This window comes from Miscanthus floridulus, chromosome 2 (genome assembly GCF_019320115.1).
Source record: "Miscanthus floridulus cultivar M001 chromosome 2, ASM1932011v1, whole genome shotgun sequence".
NCBI classification, from domain to species: Eukaryota; Viridiplantae; Streptophyta; class Magnoliopsida; order Poales; family Poaceae; genus Miscanthus; species Miscanthus floridulus.
In genome coordinates this window covers 172,554,965-172,570,483 of record NC_089581.1, presented here as the reverse complement: position 1 = coordinate 172,570,483, position 15,519 = coordinate 172,554,965, and the positions used below count along the sequence as shown (strand labels likewise).

Here is a 15,519-nt window from a genome sequence, read left to right as displayed (position 1 = left end):
GTGATATTTTCTTCTTCCATTGCCTCCTTGTGAGAAAAAATGTCTTCTTTGTTCAAGTTTTCAATAACCGACTTTGTGAAGCAAAAAAAAATGACATATAGTAAACTGGGGTGTTCGTAAGCCTGGAATTAATAAGTGTGGTCCTTCATACATGAACATAGTCCCTCCTCTTCACATGTCTATATGAATGTTTTGACATTTTTCTCCTCCGATGGTAGCCAACCAATGATACGAAGCCTACCTATGCTAACAAGGACCCCAGATATTTTATTTTGCCATCCGACATTAAATTGTGGCCTTTGAGTTCAATTTTTTAATTAGAATTTGGCCAAGCCCAAATAATAAAGGAAAAAGTCCACATTATCTAGTCAACCTTCCGCGAAAGTCCAGTTTTCCTCCATGAATTTTCAAAACTGGGCAAAACATCTCCCTCAACTTTTAAAACCGTTCATCTTACCTCCCTGGTCCTGTTATAAGCAGTTTTGAAGATGGTTTTGTCTTATTTATTTATTTATTTTGGCTGAATCTTTGAAAAAGCATAGTAAATCACAGAAAAATCTTAAAATATAAAATCCAATTTTTTTGGACTCCACATGAGCAGAACTACACAATGAACATATAATATGGTATACTTTAGTACAAAGTTTTTGTTGTAGGCTTTAGATCTATGATTTTCTGTAATTAATTGGAATAATTCATAACTGCAGTTTCTATGGCCCTATTATGGTGAAATTTTTATGGTGGGATAATTATTGTATGATTGAACTGTAGTAAAATTTTATACTCATTGGATCATGTATAGCTTAGTTATAGATTTATTTATATTTAACAAGCATAAACCTAAATAAAATATATAACTAAGTTATACATGATCCAATGAGTATGAAATTTTTACTAAAGTTTAATCATACAATAGTTAGCCCACCATAAAAATTTCACCATAATTGGACCATATAAACTGCAGCTATGAATTATTCCATTTAATTACAAAAAAGCATAGATCTATAGCCACAGCAAAAATTTTGTACTAAAGTATACCATATTATATATTCACTGTATAGATCTACTCATGTGGAGTCCAATAAAATTGATTTTTTCATTTTATGATTTTCTATGATTTACTATGATTTTTTAAATATTCAACCTAAATAAATAAAAAAAGAAAAAGACAAAACCTCCTTCAAAACTGCTTATAACAGGGTCAGGGAGGTAAGATGACCGATTTTAAAAGTTGAGGGAGGTGTTTTGCCCAGTTTTGAAGTTTAGGGAGAAAAAACGGATTTTCGCAAAAGTTGAGGAGAGATAATGTAGATTTTTTCCAATAATAAATCCAACACTAACATAGACACATGGTGACCGGTCAAGGCAGCCAGGCTCCATACAAACGAAGTGGGCAGCGAGTCACAGAATGGGTTACCGCCCAATGGGCCTGGAGTCTCTTAGCGCGGGGCGGTAGCAGTTCTTTCTGCAACTGGAGGCCCAGCAAACACTGAGCGGATATATATGCTGTGAAGTAGTAACCCTAACCGAAGCCCCCGCCTCCCACACACGTGAATAACCTGTTGGGCTACCGCCGCCGCCGCCGTCCTTAGCTGATATCATCGCCGGCGAAGAGCGCCCCAGGTATCAACACCCCCCCCCCCCCCCCCCCCCCCCCCCCCCCCCCCTTCTCTCTCTTTCCTGCCCGCTGTGCAAAACCGAATTCTCAAACTCTTAACCTCAAACTATTTGACTATTTGATCCCTACTAGCTTCTAACTTTTTGCAAAAAATTATCGGTCCTTTTACTAGATCCGCCGCCCCTGCTATGGAGTCCGCGGTGAACCCGAAGGCGTACCCGCTGGCTGATGCGCAGTTGACGATGGGTATCCTCGATATCATCCAGCAGGCCGCCAACTACAAGCAGCTCAAGAAGGGAGCTAACGAAGGTACCGGACCAATCCCTTGTGCACGTCTTCTGGTCTCTACTCTGTTAATTCTGGGGCTTTCTTATTCAATTTGTGTCTTTTGTGTTTGCGTGCAGCGACCAAGACCCTGAACAGGGGGATATCGGAGTTCGTAGTGATGGCGGCGGACACGGAGCCGCTCGAGATCCTGCTCCACCTCCCCTTGCTAGCTGAGGATAAGGTACTGATTATTTGCCCTTTCCCCTTTTGTTTTGTTTCGCGTACACTAGTGCTTTATATAAAAAAAAATCATATATAATGGTAGAATTAAAAAAATATATCTCTTGAAATAGATCATATATAAATCAATAAGTCTATTTGGCAATCTAATCATGGCTTGTTCGAGTAGAATATGTCACCGAGGAACTTTACACTTGCACAAAATGCATATCATCTGCAGGGAAAAAAAATCCATATAGTTATTTCTTAAGCAACTATATGTCGTTTTATCAGCTCAAATTTACTTTCAGAAAAATAAATTTGACATTGCACAAGAGTTAGTAGCCGCTGACAATGGAATCTAAAATAGTTCATCCTATACACAGTATCTATTCCTAATCCTTCACCTTTCTGCTGCTGCTAGCCGATTCCATGCTTGTAGGAATACATTAGTAGAACTCAGGTTCTAACCTGCTGCCTGCAGCTACAAATCAGTAGCTATACAAAAGAATACCCAATCAGGCTACTCAAGAAAAGAACAGTGTCGTTAAGATACTTCCCATTTTTTGATCCAGAATATCATGACAGGTTAGAAAGACCCCGGATCTAGGCATTCATATTGTTTATGTTTATTTACTACCAATTTGTTATTTTACTATTCTATAAAAATATTTTCTCATGCATTCCTAGAAAGTTTTAGTTAGTAAAAATTTGGTGGCCGTGACTGTTGTTACATGTAAATCAATTATAAGCTGAACAGACAACAGGCAAAACACACAAATGGATGTTTCAAGGAAAATACATATCCATACCACAGAGGTTAATACACATATAGAAAAGGATCTGGTTCACCTAAATATGGGCACATAGCAATAGCATCCAATGTAAAGCATGCATCTAAGTCATCCTTAAAGCCTACAAGGTTCTATGAGAACTGATAATGGACCTGTTCTTTGGTCTTAAGTTGCGCTTCAAATCAATTGTCCTTTTCTTCCTCGGCGTTGAAATTTGTATTATTTAAAGTATAGCCAACTGGAACACCATAGGATCTTGAGTTACCAGCATCCACATCCTACAGTAGTTGAGGTAAATAACGATATGAACCCAAATAATCGGAGAAACTATTTGAGTGTCATCAGAAACACAAGGTGTCACAATATAACCCTAAAATCAATGATACAAAAACTGGCTGAGAGGAATAGCTCACCGTAATTTTGTTCTTTTCCAATTCTGAGTCCCTTCTCTCCTCTGGCACTGCAGTCCTGTTAGCTGATTTAGCTTGCGTTTAGTTAGTTGTACATGCTTCTTTGCGCTCCCTTATCCTGCTTGGTTGATGACATGAACTACATGTATACATCACTTCTGTTAGCAGGCTTCTTAATGAATAAAATTGGCAACATTTGGCTAATAAATTTGCCCTATGCTATTTGCAGAACGTGCCATATGTATTTGTTCCATCGAAACAAGCTCTTGGCCGTGCTTGTGGCGTGACTAGGCCAGTCATTGCTTGCTCAGTGACCAGCAATGAGGGTAGCCAGCTGAAACAACAGATACAGGGTCTCAAGGTACTTAATATTGTGTCTTTTAGTAGTTGTTAATACTTGATATTTTACTATATATATATGTGCATATTATGATTCTGTAATATTTATATGCTGTTTAATAGTCTTTGTTATCATGTTCCTGTATGCATATCTCTGTAGATTAATCAAATTTAATGAATTGCAGGACTCTATTGAGAAGCTTCTCATCTGATTCACCGAAGACCTTTCAGTGTGATGGGCCTCGAGGACACATTTTTCAGAGGCTTGGACTGGTGATGGTGTCTTGTTTACTAGATTTTACGCTTTGCAAACTATGTTTGAACACTGTTAGGTCGACCCTACTTGAATTGTGCTGTGCCTTTATATTTGTGACTGTCATGTATTCTCAAGATGCCTCTCCATCCTGGTGGCTTGGTTTCTGTTGAGATTCTGACCATCATTGTAACGGTTGATTACGATGGGTTTGAGAATTGGATCGATTGGATGGTTGCAACTTCCATGTGACCACTTGCAGCACAAATAAAATCGCAGTGATGTTTTGTCTCAAGTTTTCTGGGATACTACTTTTGCATAGTTTCTGCCATTGATGTATTAATTGTTTTTCCTTGTTCTAATATTTGGATTTTTGTGGTTAAAATGTTGGTCTTCTTTTACGCTGCATGACCTCTAAGTCCAGTCATGTGTTGCTAGCAAACGTGCCCGTGTTTCTTTGGCACGGAATCCAATAATTAGAAACCGTGCTGCGGTATTGGTGTTGTAATTATGATATAGTTTGTTTTTTAATATTCTAGCTATCTTTGCGTGCATTATTATTATACTATTATAAGCACCACATACAACAATTAAGAGAAACATCACAAGAATACTATGTAGTGTGGTTTTTGCGCGCTCAATTATATGACATGGCACTAGCAGCTTTTCATAAAAACGACATGATACAATGGATTAGGACAAAGACACTACGCTGGTGATCTGCTAGTGCCAAGCATTCAACTCACACAGTTTGAATTTATTCCAAACATAGGATACGGCTACTGAACTACTAGCTCTATGATGACTCATCCTAACCAACTGGGATGCCACCAAAGGCACCAAGCGCTCGCCAGCCAAAAAAAAAAAAAAAAAAAAAAAAAAAAAAAAAAACCCGATCTATAGCTAGCAGTCTAGTCCTAAATCCTAATCCTGCGCGCGCACGCGAATGCATCCAGCTGCCAGCCCAGATGGCGAATGGGCGGCCCTCCTCTTACGGCTCGGCGGCGCCCGTCTCGGTCTCGCGCGACATCTCCTCGAGCGACTTGCCCTTGGGCTCCGGCACCAGGAACGTGAGCAAGAACCCCAGCAAGCTGCACCCGGCGAGCAGCAGCAGCGAGTTGCGCACGCCGAAGCCCGGCGGGTACCCGTGCGCCGTCTTGGCCGGGTCCTGGCTCTGCGCCAGGTACAGGAACCCGAAGGAGCCGATGATGGCGCCCACCTTGCCCGACGCCGCCGAGATGCCGTGGCACGTCGCGCGGAGCCGCGCCGGGTAGATCTCCGCTGGCACGATGAAGGTCGTGGCGTTGGGCCCGAAGTTTGCGAAGAAGAAGGTGAGCGCGTACATCACCACGAACCCCGTCTGGTTGCCGGGGCGCGTCCACTGGCTGTACGGGATGGCCAGCCCCAGCATGAAGACCGCCATCATGAGGAAGCCCACCGCCTGGATCGCAAACCGCCCCACCACGTCGATGAACGCCACCGTGAACCAGTACCCGGGCACCGTGCCGCACAGCGCGATCAGCGTCTGCGCGCGCGCGATGTGGAACAGCTCGTCTAGCGCGCTCATCGTCTCCGCCGCCGGGATCCACCCCACCGCGCTGAAGATGTCCTTCTGGAACAGGTTCTGCGAGTAGTAGGCGATGTCCAGGAGGAGCCACGTCGACGTCGTGCCCAGCAGGTGTTTCCCGTGCCGGTGAAAGAACTCGCAGGAGAAGAGCCCGAACGGCGGCGGCCCCGTCGTCGTCGCTTCTTCTCCCGGCCGCTCCTCCTTATCGGCGATGTCGAACTGGAGCACCCTGGACATGTCGGCCGCGGCGCGCTCCGCGTTCCGGGCCACCAGCGCCGTGTACCGCGCCGTTTCGGGCATCTTCATCCGCGAGTAGAAGGTGAGCGCCGCGGGCACGGCGCCGAACATGAGGATGATGCGCCACACCAGGTCCGCCTCCGCCGGCGTGGACGCCGCGGGGTCGACGTCGTACGCCGGCGCTGGGAACCGGCTCCGGAACAGCGCGGTGACGCCGATGGCGACGGCGCCGGCGGACAGGATGCCGAACCCCTGCATGGCGAAGACGGCGGCGACGAACGCACCCCGCGTCCGCTTGTTGGCGTACTCCGACATGATAGTCGCCGACAGCGGGTAGTCGCCGCCGATGCCGAACCCGAGCCAGAAGCGGAAGAAGCAGAGCGTGGCCATGACGCAGGCCGGCGAGTGCCCGAACGAGAGGCCCGACGCGACGGAGCAGATGATCATCGTCAGGAGCGTCATCCCGTACACGCTCTTCCGGCCCACCCGGTCGCCGAGCCAGCCGAAGAAGAGCTGCCCCGATAGTGTGCCCACGAACGCCACGCCGTTGACGGCCGCGGACACGTGAGGCGGCAGGCTGCCCGGCCTGGGCGAGCCGTCGACGGTGTAGTAGACGCGGCCGATGAGCTTGGTGACGAGGGAGATGCAGAAGAGGTCGTACGCGTCGGTGAAGAAGCCCATCCCCGCCACCACGATCGCCGTGACGTGGTACCACTGCGTCTTGGCGCCGTCCAGCGCCGAGAGCACCTGCATGCTCTGCCCGCCCGCCATTATATTGCCGCGCCGGCCGGGGCGATCGATCGCTGCTGCTCCAATCGAATCCGGCCAACTATATGGTAGTTGTCTTCTCTTGAACAAAAATAGTGGAGACTGAAGTACGCAGCCAATGTATAGTGAGGAGGAAGTGAGAATATTCTCGGCGCCGAGTCCTTCATTCCATGGATGCCAACTTCTTCGGCCACAAACTCTCCCTGCTTAACGGCTTCTTCCATGTTCCATGCAAAGCTTTGACGGGCTCCACCGTCCTAGTTCCATGCGGCACGGGGGACTCGGAACTCGGTGGGGAGCAAATGGAGGCTCAATGGGCCTCGTTTTCGTTACACATAAATAACAAGGGCCTCTTCCTTGGGACAGCAACGAGGCGGGCCGACTCCGGTATTTCCAGAAAAGGCCGGCCCGATGGCCCAACAGAAACTTTGACCTTTGACCTCTCTGACCGAGCACTACCATCAGAAACTTCTCCCGAGGCCAAAGCTCGCGCCGGCCCGATGGTCCAACGCGGCGACGCCAGAAATACTTGGCAGCGGCCAGCGGCTGCCGTCCACCTCCTCCTCCCAAAGAAACCATCCCCTTCCCCTCGCCAAACCACAGGAAGAAGCGAGCAGCCCACCCAGATCCCACCCTCTCGAGCGATAGCGATGGCGATGGCGATGGCGATGGCGATGGCGTCGGCGCCGGCCGCGTCCTCGTCCTACGGGTGCGCGGCGTGCGGGGCGGACCTGAACCTGTCGGCGGCGCACCTGTACCCGGCGGACTTCTACTTCGAGGCCGGGAACAAGGGCACGCTGTCCTTCTCGTGGGTGGACGAGTCGCGCCTGCGGTTCGCGCCCGAGGACCGCATCAGCCCCTTCTTCGAGACCCTCAACTACTGGGGCATCCAGCTGGAAGCCGATCAACAGGCCATTAGCTGCGACGCCTGCGGCGGCCTCCTCGGCTACGTCTACGACGACGGACCGCCGGTCGTGCAGGGCACTGGGCAGTTCGGGATGGGGCCCAGCCAGGTCATCCCACGGCCGCCCCAGGTACCGCTTCAAGATCAAGGCCGTCGCCGCCAGCTCCTCCGCGCCTGCCGCCGCCGCCGCTTATGGAAAGTGATCCTCCGTAGATTTTCGCATCTCGTTTCGAGTCTGGTTGCGTACTTGCGTGTCCTGTTATCCTACCTGCTGTCGTGCATTGGTTCCTGTAAATTCGTATCCTGAGGGAGTGTTTGGAACGTATGATTATCACAGAAATTTTACAGAAATCAGTTCAATTTCACTAGGAAAAAATGGAAGGAATGAGAAAAAAAAATCCCGCATTCTAAACAGGCCCTAAGTTGTTTTTCATCTTGTTCCTATATTTGTTTTTTGGAGAATTGCAATTTCAAAGTAATCTTCGTAATGATTCTCAGAAGTCAGAACATAGAAGTAAAGAAAAATGATTGGAATGACATGCGATTGAAATACTGCCGTGAAGTTACAAAAACTAAGTGTCGGGTACCTTAGAACGGGGTACTCCGAGCGAACATCAAAGGGGTCACTTAAGCCCCATCAAAAAACAAAGTTAGAAGGTAAGTTGTGGACCCCTCACCCGCCACGTCCGAGCCCACTAGGTTCTCTGCTTCACCTCGAACCTCGCGCAGGAGGTCTCAGCGTCCTGACGCAATCTCCGCCTCGCGCGAGCCTCTCGCGGAAGGCCTCGGCAAGGAGTCCGATCTCCGTCTGGCGCGAGGCCTCATTCTCCGTCTCGCGCGAGGCCTCATTCTCCGTGTCGCTCGAGGCCGGTTCGTCCGCAGCCCGTCGCCTCCCGCCTCGACCGACCCTCCCGACAGCGTGTCATGTCTCATTAATACTTCAATCACTCCCGTAATTTCAGTCGGACGATGGCTCGACGCCACAGAATGGCCGACGGGACCCGAGGTCGCATCAGCGCCATACCGGCTGGGACAGGGCACGGCGGGGATTATCGGCCACTGTGTTCTGACAATGTGCCCATGATCAGCGCCCACACTGGACTGTGTCCCGCGATCCCCGCCTCGAAAACAACATCGCACGGACAACTTGGCCCGGGTCATCACTACCTCCAAGCCAGCGCACCAGATCAGCCGCCCTCTCAGGGCCTCGGTACTGTGCACCAAGGACTCGGCTATCTCGGGGTCTGTGCCCGCCGAGACCCCCCACTACGGTGCAGCCTCGGCGCTGACCAAGCCTTAGCCTCGTGAGCAGTCCGTCTACAGCGGCTTGCACGTCCACCACCGCACCCACTCCGAGGCAGTCCCGGGGCTCCCACGATGCGTAGGATTGGATGGGACTAGCACGCCGCCCCAGTGCTCTAAGGACGGACCACTTCGACGACCACGCCGCTACAGGAACAGGCCACAGGGCTTGGACACACCGCTCCTGTTGGCACGACGTTGTATAGTTAACACATGTACTGTCCTTGTCCTCCCTTCAACTATAAAAGGAGAGGACTTGGGCCACTTAGAGGGGGACTGGAAGAGAAGAACACCTTGTAACACACACGCACACATCCTAGCCGCCTGAGAGCAACGTCTCAAGCGGCCCACACGACACCTTGCCGAGACCTGGGACTAGCTCCCTCTCTCCCTAGCTTGTAACCCCCTACTACAAGCACTTCGGTGCAAGGAATACAAGATCGATCTCTCAGACTGGACGTAGGGCATCGATTGCCCGAACCAGTATAAACCTTGTGTCTCTTTGCATCACCATCCGGGATTAGGGGCACGCAGTTCAAATTCACTGGTTGGTTGAGGACCCCCGGTCCGAAACACCGACACGAAGCGTTTGGATGGTACACGTGAATCCTCTAAAATTCATATAGCTTATTCCTAGGAGTTTCAAAGAAATTCGTAATAATTCAATCATTTGTTCCAAAAGCTCTCATATAGGAGAAAAAATCCCTATATAGGAATTCAAAATCCTCCGAAATTTTCTTCACTTTTCGTCCGTTGCAAAGGGGACTAACTTGCGATCAGGCTGTGGCTTGCCATTGCCATGAGTTCAATGAACATGTCAGGTGGCAACACCTCTAACCCCCGTTGAAATAAAAACACCCAATCAAAGACAACTCGTGCACAACGGCACAATCAGGCACATATGATTATCGCACGAGGAAATTAGAGGAATCGCTGCATTGTACTGCAGAGTGGATTGTTGAGTTCAGAAGGACTTTCGGGGGAGGAAGAAATCAATGAATGGGAAGAAAGACTGCTAGATTTGCTTAAGCAGGTTCAGATGAACGGGGAGATCAATGATGAAAACTTTTAGGGGAATAGTAAGCAAAAGGAAAGAAAAAAAAACTCCAGAAAAATAGGATGCCTCTGAAATTGAAAGTTTTCATTTTGCTAGTTGTGCAGAACAGGCTGCAGACAGGTGTGCGTGTGCCTGTTATAGGAGGTAAAAAAAGTGAAAAGGCAATGCGGTTTGCTCTATCTGCTGTACTCTATAAACAGTTGACAACATATTCAATCCTGCTCTCGCTACATCACTTGGGAGTTGGGAGTACATCATCGAGGCTTTGGATTGGGATGAAACCCCAGGTTTTACAGGATATTGTACAGGCTTGGCTTCCTTCGGCCTTGGGGTGTACTGATTACTGATCACGATCTGAAACTCTTCCTTCTGGCACGGAACAAAATGGCTATATAGAAAAGAGTTTCACCCCAAAGCTCCTGTTTTGTTTAATAGCCTTCTGGCACGGAGCCAAGTTGGATAGCCTCGCAAGAACAGTGACGCACCGGATGAAGAATTTCATGAAGCACCGCAAGTTCTCTTCGGCTGCTGAAGAGTTTATTTTGTCTCTGTGGCCTTGGGCCTGTTGGTGCTGTTATTAGCTCTAGTGCTAAATCGCTCGATTTGCTAGCGTGTGTTGGATGCTGTAAAACGCATTATTCGCTTTCTTATCAGCACGGCTACCATTGCACACGCAATGGGAGTTTTGCACAAACCTGCTGCTGCATGCAGCAAGCTCTGTTGGACGATCAGAACGAAGCAAGTGTTAAACAAGCAGAATTTCTTCGTTATTCAGTAAAGGCATAATCATACATATACAATATCATTGATAAACTCTGCTCGAGCAGCAAAAACATGGAATTACATCCGTTTTCTCCTAATTGATTGATCTACAGGACGAAAAACCAGGAAACAATTCCAGCTTCAGACAGGAGCAGATCAGAAGCACATGACCCCGGCGGCAGAAGCCGCGACGTTGTCCTTGAAACCGCCGCTTTCTTCCAGATCCACCTTCCTGAGCTTGGCGCCGTGATCGCCGTCGTCGGAGCCGGACCCCTCCACGCCGGCCCGCTTCTTGTTCCTGGCCGCCTCCGCGGCGGCATCCGCGGCCGCCATGTCGATCAGGTGACGCGCCAGCTCCATGGCGGCGGCCAGCCCCGGGACCTGCTCCTGGAGCAGCCTCAGGGCGTCGGGGCCGTGTCCCTCCAGCAGGCCCACAATCTCCCGCAGCTCCCGCGCCGACCGCGCCGCCAGGAACCGCGTCACGGAGTCGGGCGGTGGCGCCCCGGCGACGAGCGACGCGGAGTGGACGGCGTCCTCCAGGCCGACGGGCTCGTGCTCTCCCAGGGCGCTGGAGCCGCCGCGGCGGCCTGCCCGGCCCGCGAGGCCGACGCGGAGCTCGCGGCCGCGCAGCGCGTGCCCGTGCAGGTTGCGGCACGCGCTGCGCGCCGTCTCGTCGTCGGGGTACTCCACGAAGGCGTAGCCCCTGCGCTTCCCCGTGCCCGGGTCGGCGGCGAGGCGCAGGGAGCGGACGGGGCCGATCAGCTCGCACGCGTCGCGGACCTCCTTCTCGGACGCGTGGAATGGGATGTTGCCCACGTACACCACGCGGCTGCACCGGCAGTTCGCGGCCGCCGCAGCAAGGGACATGCCGCCGCCGTCCATTCTCTCTCGGATGGAAGAGGAGGCTGCAGATGGGTAGCTGCCGCGGCGGCCATCCGCGGTTATAAAGCCGGCAATTCTACGTGGAGTCGGAGTCGGAGTCGGTATCCGTTTCGCGGTCGATTTTTCCTTATTTTCCTACCTGGGTGTGCGCTACGTTGCTTACGGTAGATGACGTCAGCGACAGCCACGAGCCCAGACCGTTCCGCCGCTAACTGACGCACACCCACCCGCGGAACCGCCCTAGCCCGTCCCAGATCGGATTCGGGCTCGACCCAAACAGAGAGGCCGGGAGCGGAGGGCTATGGCCGTAGCCGGACGCGGCGGGCGCGGCACCGCGCTCCTCCTGCGGGCCCTCTCGGCGCCGAGGCCTTGGCCGCCGGCGGGAGCGCGGTGCATCCACGAGGGGCCGGACACCATCGAGGAGCTGCTGGACCGGCACCTCGTGAAGAAGCCCGCGGCGGGCCCGGACGAGGAGTCGGTGGAGGCGCGGCGGAGGCTGACGAGCTCCAGGCGGGAGGCGCTGGCCCTGTACCGGGACATCCTCCGGGCGGCGCGGCTCTTCGCGTGGCCCGACGACCGCGGCGTGCCGTGGCGGGAGGTGTTGCGGGCCAACGCCAGGCGCGAGTTCGAGGAGGCCCGCGGGGAGGGCGACCCGGAGGTGGTGGCGCGCCTCCTCATCGGCGGCCGCGACGCCGTGCAGCAGGCGCTCGACCGCCTCGCCGACGCCTCACGCCGCGCGATCGAGGCCGAGGATGCCAAGCGCCGTGGCGGGGCGTAGATTTGGAGCTGGACATTTCAAACCTACGCGTCCTGTGTGGCTGTGTTAGCATTTGCTTAATCTTGTTGTAAGCGACGATCTCTAATTCTCAATATGCAAATGGTTTACAAGGATCAGGCTATCTTAAGCAATACTACTATGTATGTTTGATTTTCACTTTACAAGAATCTGAGAGAGAGAAACACTTCAGTTTCTAGCATTTGATCCGTAAATGATGTGTCGAGTGCCGTACAATGAATACAATCAGCTCAGCATTTTTACTTTGTATATAAAGGGGAAAAAACAACTTTGTACATCGTCCTACTTTCAATTGCTACAAAAAGTGGTGCTTGGTTCTTGTCCAACGTGTGTAATCAGTTATGGGTTAGAATTCCCCCCCAAAATTGTCTGAAAACAAGAAACAGAAGTTCCTGGAGCATCTGCTAGAGTACCAGGGAATGGGTCTCTCCAGTATGTGTCCTCAACTGAATACATGTTGTAGTAGGCTGCAATCGTGCCTTGTGTCAGTTTTGTGAAAGCCCGGGTGCTATCAGAACACTCTGCATCCAGGTGTCCTGCTCTAGCAGAATCTCATTGAGTTCAGGGATTCCATCATCAATGTTAACTGTTCACCAGTAGTCACCACAGCAACAAGAGCCATCTGAAAATATGTGGTATATCTTTGTGTCACCAACTACAATCTTCCGTCCCGAATATTTTGATATCAACTTCAGTGCATGATGGCAGTGGTTGCATACACGCACATTCTTCTTGACAAGAACAGGGATCCCAGCCTCAGATGATATCAGACCAAAGGCAACAGCCAGCCTTACACTATGCTTATTTGGAAGTACTGTTGTGCCTGAAGCAAAAGGATCTGAATCGCGGAGATTACTTGAGCTATCTAAATCTTCTCCGATATTTCTTGATAGGATATCAGAGAATTCATGAATTTTCTCGCTCTGAGGGTGAGACATGTCCCCATTGACAAAACTGCACTCTTTATCATTAAGCTCGACAAGGCTTCTTGCCTCTGTCCTTCGGAGCCCCTTCTCCTTCATCAGAGATCTTATCCTCTCCACATCCTCCCATCTCCCGGCATCAGCATACATGGAAGACAGAACAACATAACAGCCTGTGTTGTTGTGTTCCAGTTGGAATATCCTCTCTGCTGCATATTCTGCTATATCAATATCATTCTTATTTCTGCTCGCTGTCAGCAAGGAACCCCAAATTCCTGGATGTTGGAGCTATTGGCATGTTTTCGAATAAACCGCAGCACCTCTCTGAGGTCACCTGCCCGGCCCAGAAGGTCAGTCATGCATCCGTAGTGCTCAATCTGTGGAATCATACCATACTCCTGATTGCATTGAATTGAACTCCTTCCAGCCCTCAGCCTCCAGGCCATGAAACACTGCAAGCAGTCAACACAGAGACAAAGGTACTCTCATTTGGTTCCATACCACTTACACTTCATCTCATCGAACATTTCCAATGCAGTCTTTCCCTGTCCGTGAATTGCATATCCTATGAATGATTGTATTCCAGGAGATAACATCCTTGCAGGGCATTTTGCCAAAGATTTCCCTTGAGGCCACAGTATCGCCACACCTTGCATACATATGCATAACGGCATTCATAATGAGAGTGCCTGTCTCTATAGCCTAACTTGACAATGTAGCTGTGCATTTGCCTGCATTGTCTTATTGAACGTAGCAAGACGAATGCTGGTACTACTGTTGTCATGGTGAAATAATCAGGATAAAGAGGTTGATTCAGTAGCTCCAGGAACAATGCGATGGCTTCCTGGTACATTTCCATGTACATGTAAGCAGCAATCATATTATTCCATGATACCAGAGTTTTATCTGTAATCTGACCAAATATCTTTTCAGATGATTCCACTTTGCCAACCTTGCCATACATCTCCAGAAGAGCAGTCTCAAGCACCACGTGAGGAAGAAAATGTCTCCGAACCACATAAGCATGAACACTCCTTCCGTACAGTGAGCTTTCAGTTTGAGCACAGGCGGCAAAGCAAATTGATAGCAGTGACCACTTCCACCTGGAACCCCTCCGCTCTCATTTGCACGAAGCAATCGAACGCATCCACAGGCTGCTCATTCAGCGCATAGCCACCTATCATACAATTCCATGTCACCACGGTCCTCAGCAGCATCTTTGCAAAGACATTCTCAGCAAAGAAAACATTGCCACATTTGCAGTACATGTCAACAAGAGAAGTTCCCACCTTGACATCCTGCTCGAGCCCGTGTCTGACGGCATAGCCATGTATCTCCCGCCCCTGCGCCAGGGCCGACTCCAGGCAGCAGGCCAGCGAGGGCGGCGATTACCCCGACGCTGTCATGCCCCACCCGCAGCTCGTCCTTCATCTCCCGGAAGCACGCCAGCGCCAGCGCCCCCATCCCGTTGGACACGTACCCGTCCACCATCGTGTTCCACGAGACGATGTCCCGCGCCGGCATTCCGTCGAACACCCGCTCGGCGTCCCCGACCAGTCCCAGCTTGGCGTAGAGCGCGACGAGCGAGTTGGCGGTGTACACGTCGGCGCCGAGGCCGAGCTTGATCACAGCCGCGTGCGCGGCGCGGCCCTCGCCCAGCGCGCCGGCGCGCGCGCAGCACTTGACGACAACGGGGAAGGTGAAGCGGTCCGGGCGAGCGCCGGCGGCGAGCATGGCGCGGTACGCCGCGACCGCGTCGAGCGGGAGGCCCGCGTCCGCGAACCCGCGGATCATGATGTTGTGGAGGAACGCGCCGGGGCTCCTGACGCCAGCGAAGGCGTCCGCGGCCTCGTCCATGCGGCCCGCCGCGACGTGGGAGAGGACGAGGGACTTGGGACGGGAGCCGGAGCCGGGAGCTGGGAATGGGGCGGGGAGCCCCTCCCTCGCCGTGCTTGGGCCGCGCGCGGGGCGGAGGCTCCTTGGAGGTGGCAGCAGTGAGGTGCTGGGAAGCGCAGGTGGTGGCGGAGGCGGCATGAGCTGCGCGGGAGGGGAGGAGCAGCGGCGTGGCCATGGTGGGGCGCGTGGGGCGGGGCGGAGGGAAGCGAGATGTGGATATTTTTCTGCGTCCGGGTTTTTGCTCTCGCGGTTTATCGAATCAGGGAAGGGAGAGGAGGGAAGGAACGTGTCGCCGGGAGGAAGTCCTGCGGAACAGGGGCGACTGAATCATGCTGCGGGGTGCTGATTTAGCGTTCGAGAAAAATATTATTTTCATTTCTAAAAAGTAAAGTTGATGCTCGAGCGAACAGGGCCGCACTTCAAATGGCAAACGCGTCTGCAGCAGCTGCCGTGCCGTATTCATGTGCAGTATATATACATCCAAATAACAACTACGTACGAGACATCGCAGATCTGACCGAGTGT

The 15,519-nt window shown here is 51.5% G+C and overlaps 3 protein-coding genes and 3 pseudogenes across 3 annotated transcripts; 3 read left to right on the top strand and 3 right to left on the bottom strand.

Moving 5' to 3' along the window:
• Nucleotides 1-1,522: 1,522 nt before the first annotated feature.
• LOC136535723 (uncharacterized) lies at nt 1,523-4,195 on the top strand. The gene is made up of 5 exons (XM_066528093.1): nt 1,523-1,623; nt 1,791-1,927; nt 2,023-2,126; nt 3,538-3,669; nt 3,833-4,195. The coding sequence occupies exons 2-5, from the start codon at nt 1,807-1,809 to the stop codon at nt 3,857-3,859; spliced, it is 384 nt and encodes a 127-aa protein (XP_066384190.1). The 5' UTR covers nt 1,523-1,623; nt 1,791-1,806; the 3' UTR covers nt 3,860-4,195.
• Nucleotides 4,196-4,781: 586 nt separating this feature from the next.
• LOC136535724 (probable inorganic phosphate transporter 1-7) lies at nt 4,782-6,737 on the bottom strand. Its single transcript, XM_066528094.1, has 2 exons — nt 6,584-6,737; nt 4,782-6,551 (listed from the first exon to the last, which is right to left on the bottom strand). Exons 1-2 carry the CDS (start codon nt 6,694-6,696, stop codon nt 4,892-4,894), a joined length of 1,773 nt encoding a protein of 590 aa, XP_066384191.1. The 5' UTR covers nt 6,697-6,737; the 3' UTR covers nt 4,782-4,891.
• Nucleotides 6,738-6,952: 215 nt separating this feature from the next.
• On the top strand, nt 6,953-7,714 carry LOC136535722 (uncharacterized; annotated as a pseudogene).
• Nucleotides 7,715-10,503: 2,789 nt separating this feature from the next.
• On the bottom strand, nt 10,504-11,432 carry LOC136540690 (cleavage stimulating factor 64-like; annotated as a pseudogene).
• An 82-nt stretch (nt 11,433-11,514) lies between these two features.
• On the top strand, nt 11,515-12,288 carry LOC136540691 (uncharacterized). Its single transcript, XM_066532702.1, has one exon. The coding sequence runs from the start codon at nt 11,681-11,683 to the stop codon at nt 12,155-12,157; it is 477 nt and encodes a 158-aa protein (XP_066388799.1). The 5' UTR covers nt 11,515-11,680; the 3' UTR covers nt 12,158-12,288.
• Nucleotides 12,289-12,437: 149 nt separating this feature from the next.
• On the bottom strand, nt 12,438-15,244 carry LOC136540689 (pentatricopeptide repeat-containing protein At4g35130, chloroplastic-like; annotated as a pseudogene).
• Between the last annotated feature and the right edge of the window lie 275 nt (nt 15,245-15,519).